At 34.1% G+C, this 22135-nt stretch overlaps 1 protein-coding gene across 1 annotated transcript; it reads left to right on the top strand.

Moving 5' to 3' along the window:
• The first annotated feature begins 1679 nt into the window (after window positions 1-1679).
• LOC149940297 (uncharacterized) lies at window positions 1680-20950 on the top strand. The gene is made up of 10 exons (XM_090179213.1): window positions 1680-1702; window positions 2253-2428; window positions 4000-4265; window positions 4402-4543; window positions 11759-11832; window positions 12739-12808; window positions 14319-14480; window positions 18283-18463; window positions 19447-19667; window positions 20663-20950. The coding sequence occupies exons 3-10, from the start codon at window positions 4039-4041 to the stop codon at window positions 20948-20950; spliced, it is 1365 nt and encodes a 454-aa protein (XP_090035339.1). The 5' UTR covers window positions 1680-1702; window positions 2253-2428; window positions 4000-4038.
• The last annotated feature ends 1185 nt before the right edge of the window (window positions 20951-22135 follow it).

Genomic DNA, 22135 nt, shown 5'->3' with positions numbered 1-22135 from the left:
CGAAAAATACAAAGCAAAAGAAACCCGCGTATACCAAATTTGCATTAAGTTACACTTCAAAATAATTTGTGATAACTATCTAACCTACCTCTACCCAAAAATCATTAAAAAAAATCAGTTGCAAAGAGTTTGGGGTACACCCCTGTTTTTGACTAGAACGACCGTACTAAAAAAACTCATCTGATGCAGATGGCAAAAATGTTTAACGATTATTTTAAAAAACTGTTCAATAGGTAAGACTTTCCATTATCCGAATAGGTTAAAGATGGAAACATCTATACCGTTTGGTTGGCCCATCATTGGACCAACAGAAAAACGACAGAGCCTTAAAAAGTACGGTGGTCAGTTAAAAAAGGACGGTGGTCGGTTTTAGTTACGGTTCAATTTCGAATTCAAAGCGCACCAAAACAAATAGCCAGTGTGCTACTTACACGCTCAAGGTATATGTACCTGAGGTTTATGTACAAAAAATCATTGAAAAGTTGTGAATTCTTAAATATTATTTTTGTTGATGGAGATCAGTGATAAGGTGGGGTGGCCGAGTGGTTAGCGCTTTCGCCTCGCAGCAAGAGGAGCTGGGTTCGATCCCAATGTAGTGTAAGGAGCTGTTGGCTTGCGTGGCATGAAGGGCTTGCCACCACCCTCCTACGCATTGTTACCCGGCCACCTGTTTAAAGGCATTAACAGTCGCAAGATGACTTGGGCCTAAGGTGGTGCCTTGAGTATTAGCCTAGCTGATTATTATTATTAAGCCAAATTAATTTCATTATTCGGTTAATATATTTTTTTGAATTATTTCTAAGGATACTTGATTTCAATCGATTTGTTTTACCAATAATTTTGGAAGTCGCTGAAAATTGCGATGCCAAATAAACTTAAGGTAATATTAAGATACTTGTAAGACGCTCGGGTATTCTGATTGAGTAAATTTTTCATTCTTTCTGATAAGTAAATGCTTAATTAACATAAGTGCCACTAAATTCCATATAAATATACTATTACAATAATTTTTTAGGAAGCTGATATGTCACTATCTCTTGCTGCAACGAATTCGAGATTGAGATTTGTTGATTTCTCACCAGTGTATGATTTTCAAGATTTAACATATGTTACATTGTCAAGTGAATTCGAAACTCACGGAAGCCACTTTTTCTTCATCCGACCATTTCCAAAAAGTGTAAGGTATTTCGACTCAATCTATTGCCGGTTATTTTGTAATATTTTGAGAAATTGTTTTGGAGGAAAATCATCGCGAGCTTTGCACCACACCCGGAACCAAAAATTTATCAATTTGACAAATGTCCTTTTTAAACAACAGCAAATTTGTTACGTTTCGTAGAGTCCTCTTTCACGTAACATTTTCCTTTAACTAAGCATTTGAGATTCTTTGGGAACGATGTATTCCAAGGTATAGGAGATAAAAAAATACTCGAATTAAAATCCTGAAAGAAGAGTAAAATATTTATTAAAGAATTTTCAAAGAACAGATTTGAAAGAAAGGGTTTATATTTATTGATTTTAATTGGATTAGGGTTTTACCTTTGTTTGGATTTTAACATAATTATTATAAGGTTTTTTCAGGTGTGGATATTTTTGTTGACGACTGCAGTTACCATGTATATAGCGTGGCGTATTTCTGTTCTTTGGTGCAAACTTTTAGAAGCGTTTACGTTATTTGATTCATCTAATGCCATTAAATACGGTATGATATGAAGTTTTAATTCAAGTTTAAATTTCCAAGTTTATAAAAACCACTTATGCAGTTAAATTACGCGAAAAGGTAGAAAAGTCCATGATAAAAAGCGGGAAAAATCTGAACCCTACAAATTTAAAGTAATGAAAAAAGTTACGTATTACTTGGGCCAATAGGTCTTCGAGAATAAAATTAAAACGCGAAACTCGGACCAAATATATCATCTAGACAACAACCAATTAAAATATCCAGAATTTCCCGCGGAAGACTTGTTTCACCCTATTTGGTGCTCACAAGAACCGCGCAGGGAATCAGGCCTGCGTCTAACTAGATCGAAAAGAGAAACTAACCAAAACATAAAAAATTTCAAAACGCGTTGCGTAGCGACGGAAAGCCAAATAAGGGGATATTGGTGGAGAATGAAATATACGATAAGTAAATAAAAACCACCTATACGTCAAATAAAACCAATTTTGTTTTACTAACACAAGAAAACAAGTTATATTAGTAGTAGTAAGTTGTTTTCTTTCGTGTGCAAAAATTATTTCTTGTCTTCTAGGTATCATATGGTGTATTCTCTTTAGCTCATTATTATATGGCTGCCTTCTAACAACTTCAGTTGGCTTTCGACCAATTTCAAAACCATTGGACACAATTGAAGATATTGCACTGGCAGTGCAAACTGGGTTGAACATCGAAACGATTAAAGGAAGCTATTACTCAAAATTACTGAAAGTAATTATCTTGAACTCTAATTTTAGCATCAGTATTTTTCCCATAATATTTTCTTTGTCCAATATGAAAAATTTTCGAGAGTTGATTCTGGTTTCCCATATGCTAAATATTCGAGTTTTTTAAATAAAACAATCGATCTTACGTTGTTCATGATAATATAAAATGTTCGACCTCTAAACGAAGTAACGTTGCTTTCAAAGTTTGTATGTTGGTAAACACGTTTCTTTATCGAGATTTTGTAATAAATAGTTGGGGGTATACTTTTCAAAATTGTTTAGTCATTTGAATAAAGCAGGTTATGATCTGATTAAGGCTAGTTTAATATTATAATTCAGATATAATTAACCTTTGAAAGCGGCTTCCGTACACCAAGAACTCAAGCATTTAAAAAAAGTTAAATTTACAATTACAAATTTCGAAAGCTTTTTTCAGGAAACAAATATTATTTTCAGATTCAACAGAATTTATATCTAGGACTATTAGTGTATACGTTTTATCTCTTAATTGGCTTCGTTATTTAAAAAAAACAGAATGGCCTACAAAAACAAATAATTTTCAATTATAATTGTGAAAATAATTACACGTTATTATTTATAAATGGGGAAAAAAACAATTTAAAATATCACATTCATATTCCACTGTTAAGAAAATTTAGCAAATTCGCAAACATTTTCCAAAAAAGAGCTCGATTTAATTTGAACCTATTTTTGTAAGTTTTCGTTTTCGCAAAAGAATTCTGAAATATTGAAAAAGGTTCGTTTATGGTTTTCAAGAATTAAAATTATCCGTAGAGGCGGCGGTTTGCCATCTTTTTCAAACAAACTCAAAGCTGTTTCCACGCCTCCTTAGTACTTTGCTACAAGCATAACGACAGGCAAAGTGACTTAATTTTAATTTCCTAATCGCGACATTCCATTGAGAAATTTAAGAAATGTGTCGTCTTGACGATTTGGTGAATGCCACGGGAAAGTGGTGCACCCAGAAATTAATTGAGAGGTAGGCTCAGATTAAAAAACAATCAATGAATAATTGTAATTGCAAACATTGGGAAGGGGGCCCACGCTACTGTTAAAAACTAAAGCCAAATTTTCGGTGAGGTTGATGAGAAAAATTTCATTTTATCATTGGGAAGTAATTCAAATTTATACTTTCCTTAAGGGCACAAAATTTCTTAAACGATGCTAGATAATTTGGAAGGTTAATTCCATAAGAAGGTCACTTTGCTCAATTGTCCCATAAATGATAAAAAGTTGATAGTGATTTCATCATTTCAATCATAACAAACACCATTTAACCATTTTAATCATAGATTTATAATTATGAAAATCAGCTAGGCTAATACCTAAGGCACCACCATAAGCTTAATTCATCGACTGATTTTTATAGCCATGAAATCAGGTGGTCGGGTTACAATGCGTAGGAGGGTTGTGGCAAGCCTTTCATGCGACGCAAGCCAATAGTTACTTACACTCACTACTACCACGATTTAAATTTTCAATGGTGAATGTATAATTTAATATATCACTTTCTCAACAAAGTACCTTCTAATTTGTTCATAACGTTCACAACAGACTTCCAAAAGTCACCATACTCAAATTTTAAATCGTCATATGGAGGAACTTGGAAATCACGGCGTAAAGACCTACAAAGAGGGACTACGGAGAGTTCTTAATGAAAAATTTGCTCTTATTGGTGGAAGGCAATTTATTTTTTCAGAAATTTTCAAAAACAACTTTTCTCTGGAAAAATTCCATATAGCCAAAGAAGGTTTTGCTCCAGACAACAATTTCATCGCATACAGAAAATATTTCAAGTGTGAACATATCTTTAACGAATGGTGAGTTGTTAATAAACCATATTAACCTAATTCGTTAAGCTTCGGGCAACCATTTTTGTAAGAAAAGTTATCTTTGCCTAAAAGTTTTAAATATATTTAAGTCATGTCTGAACATTGCCTTTTTGTAAATTTTCAGTTTATTGAAAATAGCCTTTTCTGGTTTGTGGAATAAATGGATTTCGGATAAAAGTTTTAAAAGATCGCTCGAAACAAATGAACACGTAGATAAAGAAGTAGCAGCATTCATTAATATGCAAGATATTCAAAATATTATAGCTGTGATTGCTTTTTGCATGTTAATAAGTGTGATTTTTGTGATATTTGATATTTTCAATTATAATTATATGTAATATCAAGAACTGAAATGGATTTTTGTGGACCATCGTTTAATACTTATTAATAATTAAGTAAATAAGTTAAAATGTTTGAAAGTTCAAAGGTTATGAATGTAGTTGAAATAGTCAGTATTATAAATGAGTAATTTTTAGTTTTGATTCTAACTCACGAAAATCAAATTAAAATTATTTCATGCGGATTTTTGGTAATTAACTTGTTAATTTAATTAAAACTGAATTTTACAATAATTTATGTAACATAAATATGTAGTTTTGTATGTTAATTAATTTCATTCGAATTCTAATACCCATTAGTTAATTAATGTAAGCTCTGAAATACCTTACAATAAAATTCAAATATATGAATTATTTTACTCTGATGTTTAGGATTATATTTGTTCGCCATAATATTATTTCCTTCGAAGTTCACATTCTCGCGTCATTTAAATTGTTTAAACAGTATACCGTTTGGCTTAGATCACCAAATAAAGATTTTATTTCGGAAAAATTAGCCAACATCCGTAAAACGTTTCACGAAAACATCAGAAATGCTTCGAAAGCAACATGTAAAACCTAAACGTTTGGGTTTATTACATCGTTTAAATTGTGTTTTAAAGTAATCAGCTTTAATGTTTCTATATTGCTTTTCTGATAATATTAAAGATATAAAAGTGACACATTTACGTAGACAGAAACCGTTTAAAAATTTGGGTCTATTCGAAATATTTTATTAAGCCTAGCAAAGAAATCGTTACGCTGAAGCTACTCCGCCTGGGCTTACAAAATGTAGTTTCTACGCGAATTTATTACGCTGCTTTACACTGGTGTTTGTCTTCTTTATTGTGTATATGAAATTGAGAATTTGTAGGACAAGCAATTTATTCGTAAAAATATCGCAGAAAAGATTTTATAGCACCTATTGAAACTACTTTGCCTAGAATGCCACATATTACTAGGCAAATAAATAATTTTAAAATTTGTGTATAAAACGGGATTTGCGTTGTCGAAATATGTTCTTGTTATTGTAGTAGCACGAATACATCCATCACCAACAGAGCAGAGTGAGTTGGAAAATAACCTATCTTGGAAAAGTAGGTTAAGCTCAAAATTAGACTCTATCCACCTACATAGTGCTTTATATTTCTCGTTTTATTTGTCTCTCTGCTTTAATTCCTCTAATCTATCCCGCAGAATTAGGTAGAGATTAAAGACCTATTATTATATAAGCTTTGAAAAGTAATTTTTAAGACTGTTTCTTATGTAAGCCCCGCAATTGCATTCGCAAATGTAAGTTTTGTCCCTAACAGTCCTTTACTTCGTTGTTTTGTGCCATCGCTGCTGGGGAAGGTAGGGACGACTCATCCTCGCTCGCGTCGTCCACCTTCGGAATTCTCCGAAAATTGTGACCTCTGATACGAAGGGTTAAGAGCGAGGTAAAGTTAGCGGTGAGTCCGCAAAGATTTCCTGGCGGGCTTTCTTCTCCGGCTAATTAGGTTTGAGACCGTTTGGGTATTCTGAGGAACCCACTATATAAAAGGCATCCTGACAATGGACAAATCCTCTTTGGTTCCGGAGTGCGGGCTGAATCCTTATAGGGTGTTCTCTCTTCTAGATAAATATATTTTGAATTTTCTGTTCGCGCAATGCCACAACCAAATTGGTAAATATATATTATTATAAGTAAAAGAGTATTTTACATTTTGGCTCTCGTACATGGTTTTAAAATAAGCCGACAATTTCCAGGCTTCAAAATTGGAGCCCAACGTGTATTTAATTTCTGTAGTGTATTGGCAGAACCTTTGTTAGTTAGGTGGCTCTAAGGGTTTTTAGAGTCGTGGTTTAAGTTTAAAACATTAATACCAGTTCTAGAATGATTTTGAGAAGCGTAGGGGGTACTGGTGCTAAAAACCCAGCGCGGGAGGATATGGTACTGGTCACAGCCCGTGCTTTGCGCGAGGCCTTGGATGGTTTTGCGACAAACCGAGATGCGGGAGCACGGGGTTATTATAGGATAGGTTGGGCGAGCGCTCCCTGTTACCGATGGAACGCTGAGCTTAGTAACCGACGTAGTACCGGCTACTTCTAGCGTGGTATCTCTGGGTGAATTTTGTGCTATGGGAGTAGGACTAGCTGCTCTGGATCCTTATTGGCATTATAGGAGTAAGAGGCAGTCTGCTAATTGGTCAAGTTTGGCAGTCACCCCTCAACCAATGCAGAAAACGTTCCAGAAGAATCCTATAGAAAGTTTTAGGCCGGTTCGCCAGAATTTAGTTAGTTATGGTTGTCGGAACCCGAAAAATTAAACGCCATTGTCCCGATCAGGGAAACTGATGAGAGAGGCCTTCCAATTAAATGGATGTAGATCCATGAAATGGAGTGAGCCTCGGCAAAATTCTGAAGTTTGGAAAGCCGGTAACGAGGGAGGAATTCCGAATAGTCAGAACTGTCAACCGCTGGGCTGAAGGAACATTTGGTGGGGAAAATCACGCATTGTTACGTTTCCAAACTTTGAAACATTGGTTTCTAGACTTGTTAGACTCTGGCTCAGCCGTATCTCTTTGAGAAAAAAGGAAGGGACATGAGTGAAAACAGCACTACAGTTAGATTTGGCCAGTGCTTTCTTGAAGTTCGAGGTCTGACCCCCTTGTTATCTTGGGTGCCGATTTTATTGGGACAGAGAGAATAGACCTAAGAATGATCGAGGGTGGGTTTTCAATTGGTCCCCTACCCCAGTGCGTCATCCCCTTCGATTTCGAAGAGGAAGGCGAAAGTGTAAATTATTGTCAAGTAGACAATGATACGTTAATTTCGAAGTGCACGGATGGCGAGAGGGGACGTTTGTGAAAAAAAACTCGGATTTCCAAAAAGTGTTGACGAAAGGACCCAGCGAAACTTCTATTATTGAAAACGCGATTGAAACCCGCTATGCCAAACTGATTTTCGTTCACCCCATCCAGCTAGTATGTGAGGGTTGCGTGGTGTGCCAGAAAAGTAAGCCATCCCAGCAGTTAACCCCCGGGTTACTTTCTCGCGTATCCAATGAAAGGCCTTTTGATTTGGTAACCGCTTATTTAATGGGTTTCTACACTCGAAGCGCCAAGGGAAATCAATACCTACTCGTCATTGTAGATCATTTAACAAAGTGGACAGAAGTCTACCCGCTTAGGAAAATGACTATGGAAAAAACATGAAAGTAAATTTATGAAGTTTTCTGTCGATATGGATTTGTAGAACAGGTAGAAAAGTTCAAAAGAGTCTGTTTGGATTTTGGCATACGCCTTAAGATGACAACCCCTTATCACGCTCAGGCAAATCAGACTGAATTTATGAATTAAATTATTAAGCCAGTCATAATTTCTTATGTCGACTGACTTATGGATTGCGATGCCCATCTCTCAGAAATAGCTTTTCTTTGCGTTCCGGTGAGAGCAAAGCGACAGGGTATTCGCCCGCCGCTTTGAACTTAGTTCGAGAGCTTCGCGCACCCTTGGATTGGGAGTTCATACCAGGAAATACGTCCGGTAATTGAAACTCGAGCATGTACGCCAAGAAACCGAAAATAAGGCTGCACGAGGCAATCGATCATCATATACAGGATTCAAAGATCACGCAAAAACTGCACTACGAAAAACGTCATCGAGCTGTTTTCTACAAACGTGGATACCTCATGTTGGGCACAACTCATCTTCTTTCCGACGCGAGTCGTGGTATCACGGCTTCGTTGGGAGATAAGTTTGAGGGGCCGTTTGTAGGAAATCTTCTTCAACATATCGGCTGGGGGAACCGAACTCCAGTGATTTCATAGTAGTTACGCAAGTCTTTCACCCCTCAGTGGCGAAGAAATGACCCTCCCCATACTGACTGGTGAGAAGGAAGAAATCATCTCTTGTCCCAAAAGGAAGAGACGGCGTAGATGGAGTGGGAGTGGTGTAGACCCCTCTAAGCATCACTACAATCTGCGTTCAAAGGAAAACACGTAGAATTTTTGATAAGTTGAAATGTACGTAATTTTGGCTGCAGATTGTTGCGCATTCGCGCCATCTTTTAGCAATTGTAAGCAGGATGTCGATTTGAATATAGGCGATGGGGCGGGGAGCAGTTGCCTCCACCAGAGGCAGTGTGGTTTGGGGATGCAAGAATGGGCACAAGGTTCAAGGGGCACAGGTTCCGATCACCTTGTCGAGGGGAGGGCATCCAGCACAAACTACAAGACAGACGGCTCAAGGAGGACCCTTAAGGTAGTCCACTCAAAGTTCAAGTGGGCAGTCCACCAGCTTAAATTAGGAGAGGCCACCCACTATGTGCCAGCATCGCTAGGATCCATTGGGGCAAGGCATATGCCCCATCAACGGATGTCAATGACCGGTGCTACTTGGGTGGCACAAATGGACGACGATCTGCTGAACTATTTAAGTTCCGCCCGGTGGCCCAAGCAGCAGATGCTTGGGGTAGTGGGACAGATTTTCACACACTGTTATTGGGGGATAACAACGTTTCTCTCGACGCTGTTGACCACCTTGACCCTTCGCAAGACCCTTATGGTTTTTAACTTCTACATTTTAACTAAAACAATAAAAAAATATCTGTATTTGCTAGTGAGCACGATAAGTCAATTATAGAAAATTACAAAATTATAAAGTAAATTTAATTTTTTCAGAATAATGGAAAACAGAGGTTTACTCAGGTTAGTGTAAACAGAAGTTCATCATCTAAATTTTTTGGGTTTTTTTATGGAAACAATATAAATGTTGTGTAATGCGTTTAGGGTTTAGTTTGACTAAGACTGCGGGTTGAAAGCTCACGTGATTTTTAAATTGCAATAAATTTATTTTTGAACGTCCAAGTGTTTCCTCCGTTAAAATTTGTATTTGTTATTCTTACCATGGATCCTATTATGAATTGTAATGTTTAAATTTATCTCGTTACTTTAAGGGAAAAAGTTAATTGTAATTGATTTCGTAATGAGCATATTAGTCGAGAATTTAAATATAATATTAATCATCAACTAAGCTTATTCCCAAAGAACCAAACAGTCTTAATTCAACTAGTGACTTGTGAAGCCAATTACAGTAGGCTGGGTTAAAATAACAAGCCCCTTCAAGCCACGATAGCCTGCAAGGTTTTTGGAAACAGGAAACAGAAATACTTGGGGGGAAAACGCCTTTTAAAGACGGTGAGATAACTCAACGTGGAAAGAGTGGTTATCAGGTTTTCACTCGGTAGCACAAGTTTTAATTATCCAATTTTGTTAAGATTTTCTAACGATACAATACTAACCTTAACAAGAAATCAGTGTTATTTACGTCTTTGTTATGTTATTTGCTAGTAGTATTTTAAAATTTCAGTTTCAATAACACCGTTGAAAAAATTTTCGGAGTGTGTGCGGTAAGTACCATGTTTAAGAACATTGCAAGATAGCATCTAACCCGTTTGTCCTTTTAGCAAAAGTGTCCAAGATATTTCTCCTGAAACCCTATTTGCAATTAATAGGTGCTTAACTTAAAATCTGCTGATGTAGTGCAACTTAACTTTTTACCAGCTCACTCGAATGTTTTGATTTCACCGTTGCAATATTTATTCTTCGGATATCCTCCTTCGTATTTGTTCAATATGATTCCTGTTAAAATTATACAGGGTGTTTCAGGCCGATCAGCCAGCGCATTTTTTTCAAAAACTATTTAATCTAGAGTTCTGTAAAACTCGCGACGAACTAATATTGAAATGTGACTTTAAAGCTGCAATGTCTAGTAACATTGAGCGTCACCATAAGTCTGTAATAACCCCCTGTGAGGGAAAGTTTGCAAGCCTAATAAAATATTATAACAACTGAGTTATACCGGTGTACTGTACAACTGTGGCAGACGAGTACTGATTTCTAAAACAATTTAATATTGCGCGGGGCCCTATTCGTGGCGTGCACTTTTGTAGTTTGGAAGGTTGCGGGTTGAAATCTTGACTCGGATGAAAATTGATCAGTTTCGTTTTTCAACGTTCTTTGAACCTTAATTTTTTCGAGAACACCATGCCTATAATTATAATTCTGTGCATTAAAGCGTGTTTTAAAGTTTAAATTTTAATTTATCTTTGATTGTAATTTTGCATAAAAAAATGTTGAGAGCTCTAATTTTATAGTTTTAAGTTAAATTCTAATGTTCGCGATATTAAACACGGTGGGTATAGAAGCTTCTTTATATTCTTTTAACCATTTCATATTGCAATTTGAAATTTTAATTAATTTTGAAGAGTCGGTTTTAGGAGGCCGAAACAGCGCCAATTTCCTAGGCGCGCCCTTGATATGAGTCAACCCTGCCAAGGCCTTGCTACAGCTCTGCGTCTTTGGAAGTTTAATAGGTGGTTCTTGTAGAAAGTTTTATGTTTGAATTTCGTAACCATTGAGTTGGGAATAAATAGAGGTCCAACTAAATCTGTCTGGCGCGGGACCAATTTCTTTCAATAAGAAAACTTTAACAACTTTATCGTTCTACCGTGGCGGCATCTGTCTCTGGTGGGGGCCACTATATGCCAATTGAATTTTTGCGCGAGTCTGACGCGAAATTGTAATGTATGATTTCTCGTAACAAACAAACCTTTGAAGTTGTTAAAAAATAATTTTATTCTGTCAACACGATCCTTTTTAACACAAGTTACGGTAAGTTAGCTAATAATTATTTATTTTTAGCCATATAACTTTACAAAATTATAAAGATGAATTTCGTACAGTCTTCTCACAACAGGTCCCGCGTAACCATGGCAACCGAAATCGTAATTGTAATTCTAGCAGTATTATTTCCAATTCAATGATCATAACAGACAGTGCCGCTTTTAAGCTGGCTCAAAAGCGGCACAGCTTCAAAGTATTGAGTGCTATGTCAAAATGTTTCCATCATGGAGTGCGATACGCGTTGAACAGTATAGGAACAAAGCATCGTAGCTATATTTCTTCTGTAAATCATAGATGGTATCTTAATATTAACGCAGTAGGGTTTGGCAATTATTTTGAACAGTGAGTACAATGTTACTGAATATTTCTCAAACTTGGCCATTATATTTACTTAAAAATAAATCGGATTTTTGAAAACTATAATTGTCAAATCCCATAGAAAAGTGTGTCCATAATAATGTTTTATTACCTCAAATCATTCATATTTATTTATGTAGGAGTGTTTGGCTTTTGAAGCCTATGAAAAAGCAGTAACTGAAATTAGTGAAGGGGCCCAGAGGCTTAATATGAAGTAATTGTTTTGAATTTTTGTAAGTGTTGTGGCCTATAGAGACTTGACAGCATGAATAAGATATTAAATCGCCCATGCTTTTTCCAATTGACAAAAAGCGTACCCGTATTTGGCCATAGCCAAGGTATGGCCTCACGTCATGCTGCCAAATCCCTATTGAACTTGTTTAATAAAGAAAAACTAGTTTCTTCGTTGGCCTTTTTCAGCCGCTGTGTCCATTGGCATTGAAATATCTAAACATACCTCCATCGTTTAAATCTTTCGTGCTTAGTAGGTAAATCTTTGGTTTTTAAACATAAAGCAGACCTCAAAAAGTACAGTTTCAAATACCATTTGGGTGGCTATAAAATTATCTTTCAAATGTATGTAGCTCCTCTTGTGACAGACTTTAAAACATTTTGAAATGGTTATGTGAACATATAGTTAATTTAAGTTGAAAAATCATAAATATTAAAATATTTCTATACCACTAAAATATGTTTTAACAACTAATAACGAAATATTCTCTGTGTGAATTATTATTTGAATTTCAGATATTAGAAAAACATTTCTAGGGAAAAGTAGAGTAAAAATGGGAAAGGGCATAAAAAGTTTTAAACCATAAAAAATTGATTTTCCCATGTTAAATTATAAGAATAATTTTCTGTGTTTGCTTTTCGAAAGGCTGGCGATTATCCCTATTTCCATTATGATTTTTAAGTTAGAAGAAAATCGGTGATAACTAAGCCACTTCTCATTAATACAAACAAAATGACTATTCATCTTCATTAGCAAAATAGCCATTTTCGCTGAAGTATTGCAACGTTAATCTATCAGCATTTGGGTTTCTTCTATATTATAGTTAAAATATTATCGGTGCAACTTTTTATTGTTAAGCCACAAATTTTTATTTTTATTTTTCATTAGGATTAAAATTAGTCCTTTACCCTATACAGTCATGCGGGACAACAAAACTGGAAATATAAACCATTTGGATGTAAGTTTTTTAATTATTATATATATATCTTATTGTCCTTACTTAAAGACGGTGAATACTTTATATCTACTACAGTATAGTTAGGAATGAATACACAATCTAGAAAAAATGACAAATAAATTGTGAAATATTTCTTTATAAGTAACGGTATTTTTAGAAATGGAAATAACGCGTGGTTTTACTATCAAATTATATTTGAGGTTGGCAAATTAAGGAAGTTATACTTGGCAGCGGGTTAGACCTGCAAAGAAGAGAGCGGAAACATGAATTGCAAAAGAAAAACCATTTTTCAAGTTTCTAATAGTTATTTGGCAATATTAAATGAAACATATTAGCCCATTCGAAATTACACTCGTCGCTCATAACTCAGTTTCCTCATAATAAACATTCGATGAATTCAAATTGTAATAAATAATTGGATCTTTATATTAAAAATACGTTCTTTATTCATATGATAATTAGTAACCTTAAAATCAAGGCCTGCATTTTTAAACGCTTTATCTGCATTCACTAAATTTATTTAATGAGAAATAAAATTATGAAATGTAGATAAAACTGAGATTTTTAAAGGAGATTTTTCCTAAAATAAAAAAGAAGAAATATGTAGTTTTCAAGTAATCATAAACTTAAAGCGTTTTCCATTTGTCTGCTCTCGAGCACACTAGATCGCTCTGATCAACATTTTATGTTCAATTAGCGTGCTCGGATCTGCTCCGATCAATTTTCGCGTGTTCCATTTCGCGCTCTCGGGTGTTCCGAGATCGCCCAAAACCAATCTGCTGATTTTGACAGATCAACGGATCGGGATCGAGATTGGAGGAAATTTTCGCGTGTTAATTTTTGATTTTTGGGCAAAATGGCAGACCGAGACGTGAAAATTCAAATTACTAGCAGAAGAAAAACAACAAAGCGCGGGAATATGTTCATGGAATGTTCTATTTTGCGGTTTTACTCTAGTCGATTGGCGTGAGATCTATGACGTCAGAGACAGATTCAGAGCGAATCATGAGCAATCAAATGGAAAACGCTATTTAAAAAAATGTGAAGCTTGTAAAAACTATTGACATTTATGAACTTCATCAATACGAGTGAATTTCTTAATCACACGTGAGCTTCGTGAATACCCGTTAATGCGTAATCACACGGACAAGTCGATAATGCTTTTGATTAAACCGTAAACATAATCAGTCACTATTAATTTCTTGGTCAAGCGTCACCCTTAAGAATAATAGTCAAATAATCAGCTAAGGCCTTAGTCATCGAGCAACTTTTAAAACCATAAATTCAGCCAGCAAGGTTACAACGCGTAGGAGGGTGGTGGCAAGCCATTCGTGCCAACTCCCTACAATAACTATTACCGTTAAGCTCCACAATATTTTTATGGAAATGGGAATTCGAAGACCGCGGACAAAACCCCTTTAACCAGAGCCTTGGAATGAAAATGTTTCAATTATTCTTTAGTTTCATTGTATATGTTTTCTAATGTATCAAAATCCTATCTTTATTTAAGGGAATTTCTGCTATTCTCTATACCTTCGACATTCAAGAATTCAAAGATAACGGATATTGGTTTCCCTCGAATATATACTTATGCGACGATACCATTCTTGTGTCTGCAAAACCAAAGCCAACGGAAAAGTACACTTTGAACTTTCTGGACCTGGACCGACAAGTATTTACGAAACTTTATAAAAATATTGTATACAAGCTAGCAGTGGCGTGTGGGGAAACTTATGAAGGACCCAGCCGTCAACCGACTGATAAAATACCCGCCATTTTTAGAAGAATTACACTAATTTAAAATTTTTAAATATAACGGAAGGTAAACGCCACCTAATTTTAAATATAAGACTTTACTTAATACCAAAAATTCCGGATTTATTAAAATTCACTTAAATTACGATTAATCTGTGTATACACTATCACTTGAAACCAGTTTTCATTGCAAGTTTCGACCAATTTTATTTGTCAAAATTGGTATTTCAGGTGTATAGTCACTATAAAGTAACTCGAAAATTTTTAAGTTAAGGTCTAGCTACTACACTATACTATAGTGTAGTAGCTAGACCTTGGATTAATAATAGAAGCTAACGCTTCCTGGATATGACACTCTAGCCTTTGGTAGGCGATTTTGGTTTGGCTCATATAAGCCAGTGAAAGAAGGGGACGAAAAAAAGGGGGGTTTGGACGACTTCCTTTAAAATGTTACCTTTCCGGTTTTCGCGACGCATGCGCGAGTCTTAAGCAAATCAGGAGTCAATATTGTAAGCGAGTGATTTGTAGTTTGAAAAGCCAACGGTTTGAAATCCCTTGCTCTTAGTTTTTTTAAATGAAAGCAAAAATTAAGGTTTTATTGGTTTTTCAATCAATTTTTTTTGGTAATGGGTGTGAAACACCTAGATGTAAAAGTGATTCAGGATACGCTGACCGTGCTTATATGGAAAACGTAAAACTATTAACTTTTCCTAAGCCTTTCTCAAAACGTGTTTGTTCGCGTATGCACGTGCTCCTTGTTTGTCCTTTGTGCTTTATAAAATTCCCACTAGGCGCGCTGGGGTCGCCCATTGGCATTTTTGAGTAAGTGTCATATCCAGGAAGCGTTAGCTTCTATTATTAATCCAAGGCTAGACCTTAACTTAAAAATTTTAGCGTTTATCAAAAAAGGAGCTTTTCGGTCGAAGTTATTTTCTCAAACATATCTCGATTTTCCCACTATTTTCGAATAAGAGGGTCTACAGTCTCCCACCACACAGAAGGCTCGAAGATCGACCACTAATCTTATCTACTTAAGAAAAGTTTACTGAAATATTGAAACAATTCTTCAGGATTCCACTTATCCGTATATTACGCGGGAATTGGAACCAGAAATACTATATTTTTTTTCTCGACAAAGCGTCTGCAACATAAAAGCGCGGAAAATGTGTGAAGGGGACCACTGAACACAGGAGCACTTATCTAATATGTCTTCCAATGTGTTGATTTCAAGTCGTTTAAAGGTCTACAAGTTGGAAAATAGACAGGTCGGTTTTCCCGAAGGCAATCGGACGTGAAATTTGGATGAAAATGGATGAAATCGGATAACCTTTGAAATTTGGGTTAATTTAAAGAAAACTTAAAACAAAATAAACGAATTGCTAATATTTCGAGCATTTTGAAAAAAAAATACGGAAAGTTGCGTAAAATCCAGAAATTCGATGAACTCATCATTTGGGTTTATTAACGTTTATTTATTTATTTATTTTTTAATAAAAATTGAGAAATTGTAGGCATTATAAGTAAATTTAGTTTTATTAGGTAAAATCCCCAAAAAAATTGATAAATTGTGTAAGCCTTTAGAATTTCGGTTAGTCCAGATTTCATGCATTTTATGTAAAATCGCTCGGAGCTCAGCTAAAATGGATGAAATGAGGTTCTCTCATATTATTTAGGTTGAAATAGCTATTAAATTTAAATACAATTGAGAAAATTTCTAAAGATTACATTTTCTTCAAACTTTCAATTTCTTAAAATATATCCAACACTTCTTTCATATTTCCCTAATTTATTTGATTTTTTTTTAATATCTAACAAAACAATTTAAATTTCATCCATTTTAACCAAATATAAGAACACTCTTTACAGCAGGTTTTCTTCAATTTACTTAAAACACCTTAAATTTTTCAAATTCATTTTTATTTATTTATTTTAACTTGAGTAATCCATTCTTTCCGATTTAATAGATTTTGGGTAATTTTACACACTTTAAATATTTGGTTAATTGAAGCTTATTATTATTATTTAGGTTTACGCAAATTTCTTAAAAATAGATTTTTTTTAAATCTATCTTTTTGAAATTAAAGAAAACGACACTAAGTAATCTAATTCGTACGATTTACCTATTTTTAAGCGATTTTGTCCAACTTTACTTCATTTTACCGAAAAATATTCAAGTTTACCATTTTAATTTTGATTTATTTAATTGAACTTGAATATACCAAATGTTTTTAATTAATGTCGAAATTTTACTTTAAATATCCCTTATTTTTAAAGATAACCCATTTTATCCAATTTACGCAATATAATCTAAAAAACTCAAATGAAGCCAATTTCAATATTTGCTCGTATTTTTATTTTTAGCATTTCTCTTATTTTTTAAATGAACCTAAAATATTTATAGCCCAGAGTAGTAGACCCAACTGCCATTTAAGTGGTCGGGAAGACTGGGTTGGGTAAAATTAATAGCAAAAAAACAGTCGGGATTTAATAATTTAAATAAAAAATGTTGGAAGTTCAAAGAAAATTGTAAAAACGTGTTCATTTATTTTATGAGTCGGATTGCAGTCGGGAAAACCGACTTGTCTGTTATCCGACCTTCAAGCAACAGTGCTTCGCTTCATGAAAATTTATTGCATTTACCGAAATGTTCTCATATTTTTCCAAGTTTATTCAAATTAATCCAAGTTTGAGTAAATTTGGAGAAATGTTTTCAGGTTTTACCAAAAAATTAAGATAATTGTAGTTTTTAAAAATAAATTCAATGGTGTACAAAATTACTGCTTTTGATCAAATCGGTACAAATGTATTCAATTTTATCAATTTTGAAGAAAAAAAACATTTTATTGCAAACTATTTTGAGATTTTTTGTAAAATTTAGTCATTTTTAATATTTGTTTTTTAAATTTCAAATATAGCCCATTTTGATCTATTAATTCGAATTTCGATCATAGTTGACCAAATTGACCAAAGTATTTTTTTTCAAATACCAATTTATCTATATATTATTCTGATATTTCGCAAATAATCTATTTCAATCTATTCCTATCAATTATAATCGTTTTTGATCCCAATTACTGCTTTAGATCAGTTTTTTTTAATTATTTATTTCAAACAATTTCGAAAATTTTTTCAATGTTTGTACTTTTGTTAATTTTTCTCTCACATTTTTCCAATTTCAGCCATTATGTTTCATTTTTACCCAATTTATTCAAATTGATCAAAAGTTGATAAATTTTTATTTTTTTTCGTCAATTTTAAATCTATTTTTGGAATTTTAAAAATTTTGAAATTTCTTTAAAAAAAAACAAAAAAAAACAGGGAGGGAGGGTCCTTGGAAACGGTCAGAATCCCTTGGGTTTTCAATAGGAAAATTTCCATTTTGTGTTGCCAAATTATTTTTCGTTGCCATGGCAAAACGGTTGCCCATTTGAATAAATTCCCTTTAGGATTTTTCAAGTTACATGAAGGTCTACCAATCCCCCCAGTTTGAACAAAATCGGTGGGTTACACTTCGGAATGTCTCCTTGTTAGTGACTTCGTAGTAAATTTAGTATTTTAAAATAAAAATTTATAAAAATAAATTATTTAGCATGTATAATATTTTCTGATTTTACGGATGATTAAGCAATTCCTACGTTTCTTTAAAATACCATATGCTGATACCGTTCAGAGCATACCATTATTTTCATTTTATATCTTTTTTCTTTATTCGGTGTCAGGTAATTTTTCTGGGAGCTCTCGTCCTAATCATCATTTCGTTCTTAATGATTGTTTCGAAAAAACTACATTTCGCAACAAGGTTAAACTGTAGCACTAAAACAAATACTATTTTGCTGGACCAATTTTGGTACCACATTTTTGATACTTTTTGGAATTTGTTAATGATATTTTTCTTTGAACGTAAGTATCTTTATATTTGTTCTATATTATTTCGATTATTATTCGTTGAGCTAAAAACACTTATTCGTCTCTATCGGTTGTAATCGCTATAAAAACCGGATAATACCTTTCAGTGCGTGTCAATTTACAAACTTATCTCGAAGAATAATATGGCTTTTTAAAAATGTACTAATTTAAAGCTCTCCATGAACTCAGCAATATATTTCAAAGACCATTTAAATTCAAGAAGTGACAAGAAGTAAAGGACACGTTCTCTCGTCTTGTTTGCCATTTCCAGCCTCAATCTCTGTAATATTTCCGGCAACAAATTTAAGGACAATTTGTTACAGGAAACCGTGGACGATTTTTTCAAATAATTGAAACATACTGTATATATTTTTTAATTATCTAGAAGTGTTCGTTCTGGAAATAATCACCACGTTAACAAACATAACGAAGAGCATAGTCCATTATAGATGAAATAATTTGATAAATTTATGTTTCTGCTTAGAGCAAATCAACCAATGATCTTTTAAAGTTAACTGATTTATTGAAATTTAGGAAAATATTGACAGTTTCAAGTTCATAAAAAATAGTTAAACCTTAACTATACGCAACTGTGAATCAGCCGATTTTAATGAAATTGTAAACCAGAATGAAATTTTAGAGTTTTGTAAAAGTACCCGATCTTCAGTAAAGAAGCTCGAAGTTCCACTGAATGATTTGGTGTCCCATTTCTAAGGGCGAAAATCTTCTGGTCTAATTTCTATAATAATTAACTTGGTTTTGGGTAGCCAGAATACCAGTATCCCCTATTACTAAGGCTTGACCTCAGTAATCGGAATCCACTTTCGGAATCCACTTTCGGAATCCACTTTATGTAGAACAGAACACTAATAATTCAAAAGAGCTCAAATCCCACAAAAATTTCGGTCCATCGTTAAAACGTGAAACAAAAATGGTCAGTATATCAATTCTATACCATTAACAAATTTCCATTATAGCTTTGAATAAAGTTTACAATATTTCGTCTTGGAGAATTCTACTTGGAACGTGGTTGATTAGTGCTCTGGTGTTTATTACGTTTATTTCTTGCGTCTTTAAATCTGATGTTTACCAGAGCGGATACATTTTTCTGGACACTTTGGAAGAGTGGAGAGACAATACCGATTCTAATCTGATCGTACAAAATGGGCAGCCCCCGCATAAGTATCTCCAAGAGTGGGTAAGTTCTCATATTCTCCGTGGGGACCTGCCACAAATATTTTAAAATTATCTAATATTAATAATAAATACAACTTCTCCAAGGTCCAGCTGACAGTTTTATATTTACCGTAAGGACCATGAAAAATATAAAACGGTTATTTTGTAATGAAATTGTGAATTTTGGATTTATTGGGGTTTTTACCAACAAAAACTAGCGATTTCCGATGATCATCCCGATCCACGGCAATCAGATCCAAGCACGGCCCGGATTCGCGCGCCTCAGTATTCACAGACTGCACAGTTGGTTTTTGCGTCTTCTGGGGGTGGGTTAGCTATAGTCGAACCTTTTGTAGTGCGAAAAAAATGGCACTAATACATAAATAACCATCTCAATGAGTTTATATTAAGTTGTTTATTACCAGTGTCACTGTAGAGGTTTAATCAACTTTTAAATCGCAAAGGATATTTGGAATTGCGTAGCACTGGTCCTTAAAAAGTTAAGACCGACCAGTAAATTGCAACACAATAAATTTGTATAAGTAAAGCCCTATTATATACCACATTATTACAAAATATTGCTAAATTCTGTAATGAATTGCTTGAACCTAATTACATATAGTATGACATTTTCAAAAACCGAAAAACTAAACAAATATTTTTTCAAAATAACTATTTTGCGTTCTTCATATTAAATATAGCTTAAAAATTGTATAAATTCCAAAATGTATTGATTTTAAACTTCAGATTCATCCTAGTGTACGTGGCTAAAATTTCCTTAGATTTGTTTTAACTTGGTTGCATGATTTGGCTTGAAACGACCCTAAGGCCATTTTCAATACAATAATTCTATCTTGTTTTCCCGAAGCAAGCGTTTATTTTTTTTGCTCGACCCTTTTTCGAAATGTTGTCAAACTTTCAAAATTTATTTGTTGGCAATCACTTGTTTGAGTTGCTTTTCTAGAAGATTGTCTTCAAATGTGAAATTACTAACCAAAAATAAAAATGTTTTCAAAGATTGACAAGACTGAAAATAAGCAAACTAAGAAGAGGATCTCTGTTCAGTATGGGCAACATCTAGCCACATTTAACGAAGAGTTTTTGTCATCGCTTAAAGAGGGCTCTAGTACGTATTACGACTTTGGAACTTCTTTTTGGTGGTTGATGAGCCTATTTGCGAGCGAGGATTACACAGGCAGTTTTTACATCAGCAAGCGCAAAATTAAAACATTCAGTTTTGCTTTAGCTACAAGCCGAAACAACCAGAAGGATCTTCCCTATATTGAACTGCTAAATAGAATGTAAGTATTTGAAATATAGCAACAAACTGTTTTAAGTTCAAATCATGACGATTTTAAGAACTAACGATCAAATTTTTCTTATTCAGTAAAAATAGAAGCGCGAGGTAATAATTGCAAGTTTTAGAGATCACGTAATAACCCGCCATTCTAATGACACGAAACGCGTTTTCAATTTAAAGGGGAATGGTCAAGCTTTAACCAGTTAGATAGCCCCATAGCCCACTAAAAACTAAAATTTATGGCGAAAACCGCATCAAAAAATATAGAGTGGTTAATTTTTCATAAAATAAAGAAATTTCGGGAAATCGATAAGCACGCGTCCGCCGCGACACCTGGTGAGAAGTCGGTGAGACAGAAAAACAATGTAAAAGCGCGCGCTGCTGAAGACGCAAAAAAATTGTTTTGCACGCGCGGCGCGTTCCAGTTATAAGAGACTTAAGCCTAAATTGCGCGATTTTAAAAATTAGGATAGTTCGCAAATCGCTAGAGGCGCTGGCGGCCGCCCCTAAGATGGCGGCGAAAATTCAAACCCAAACACCTGGCGTTATTTTTCGTTTCAACTTTTTGGGCGAAAAGCTATTTTTTCAAGGCAAAAAAAGGTACGTGTTAGTATATTGAACGTCTTGTTAATCTTTTGATACGGAAATAAGGCCATGTTTGGAAAAGCTGGGCCGTTCCCCTTTAAACAGTTGGTGATTGGAGTGCGATCGAAATTTAGCGAATAGCATTGTTTTCTTTTATATAATAGATAAATAGATTTTCATAGTATAAAAATTGTCTGTGATCAGAGCGCGATTTTAAGGTAATTTGGTATTCAATTTTATATTATGTTTAATTGCATTAAGCACTGACAATTTTGAGTACTGAGTGTGAATCACCTTACTCGTATATGTTATGAGAATTAGTTTAAAAAAATCACAACCATTATTGCGTAAGTAAAGTTTCACTTAACTTACGCTATAATGGACGTGGTTTTGTTTTTATTAAACTTATTCTCATTATGTTTAATTTCTTTCTAAATTAAATTATATTTTCACATTTAAATATTAATTTATTGATGATAACAGCGTTGTAATTATAATATTCTGAGTTAACCGTATTTCGTAAATTTATGTATAGCTTATATTTTTACGAATACATCCATAATTTCCTTGTTTTGAAATATGAAGTTCGTATTTTCTTCATTTCT

The sequence above is a fragment of the Leiobunum rupestre genome, chromosome 6 (genome assembly GCF_980474605.1).
Source record: "Leiobunum rupestre chromosome 6, qqLeiRupe1.1.hap1, whole genome shotgun sequence".
Lineage (NCBI taxonomy): Eukaryota > Metazoa > Arthropoda > Arachnida > Opiliones > Sclerosomatidae > Leiobunum > Leiobunum rupestre.
This window is presented reverse-complemented; position numbering and strand designations above follow the sequence as displayed.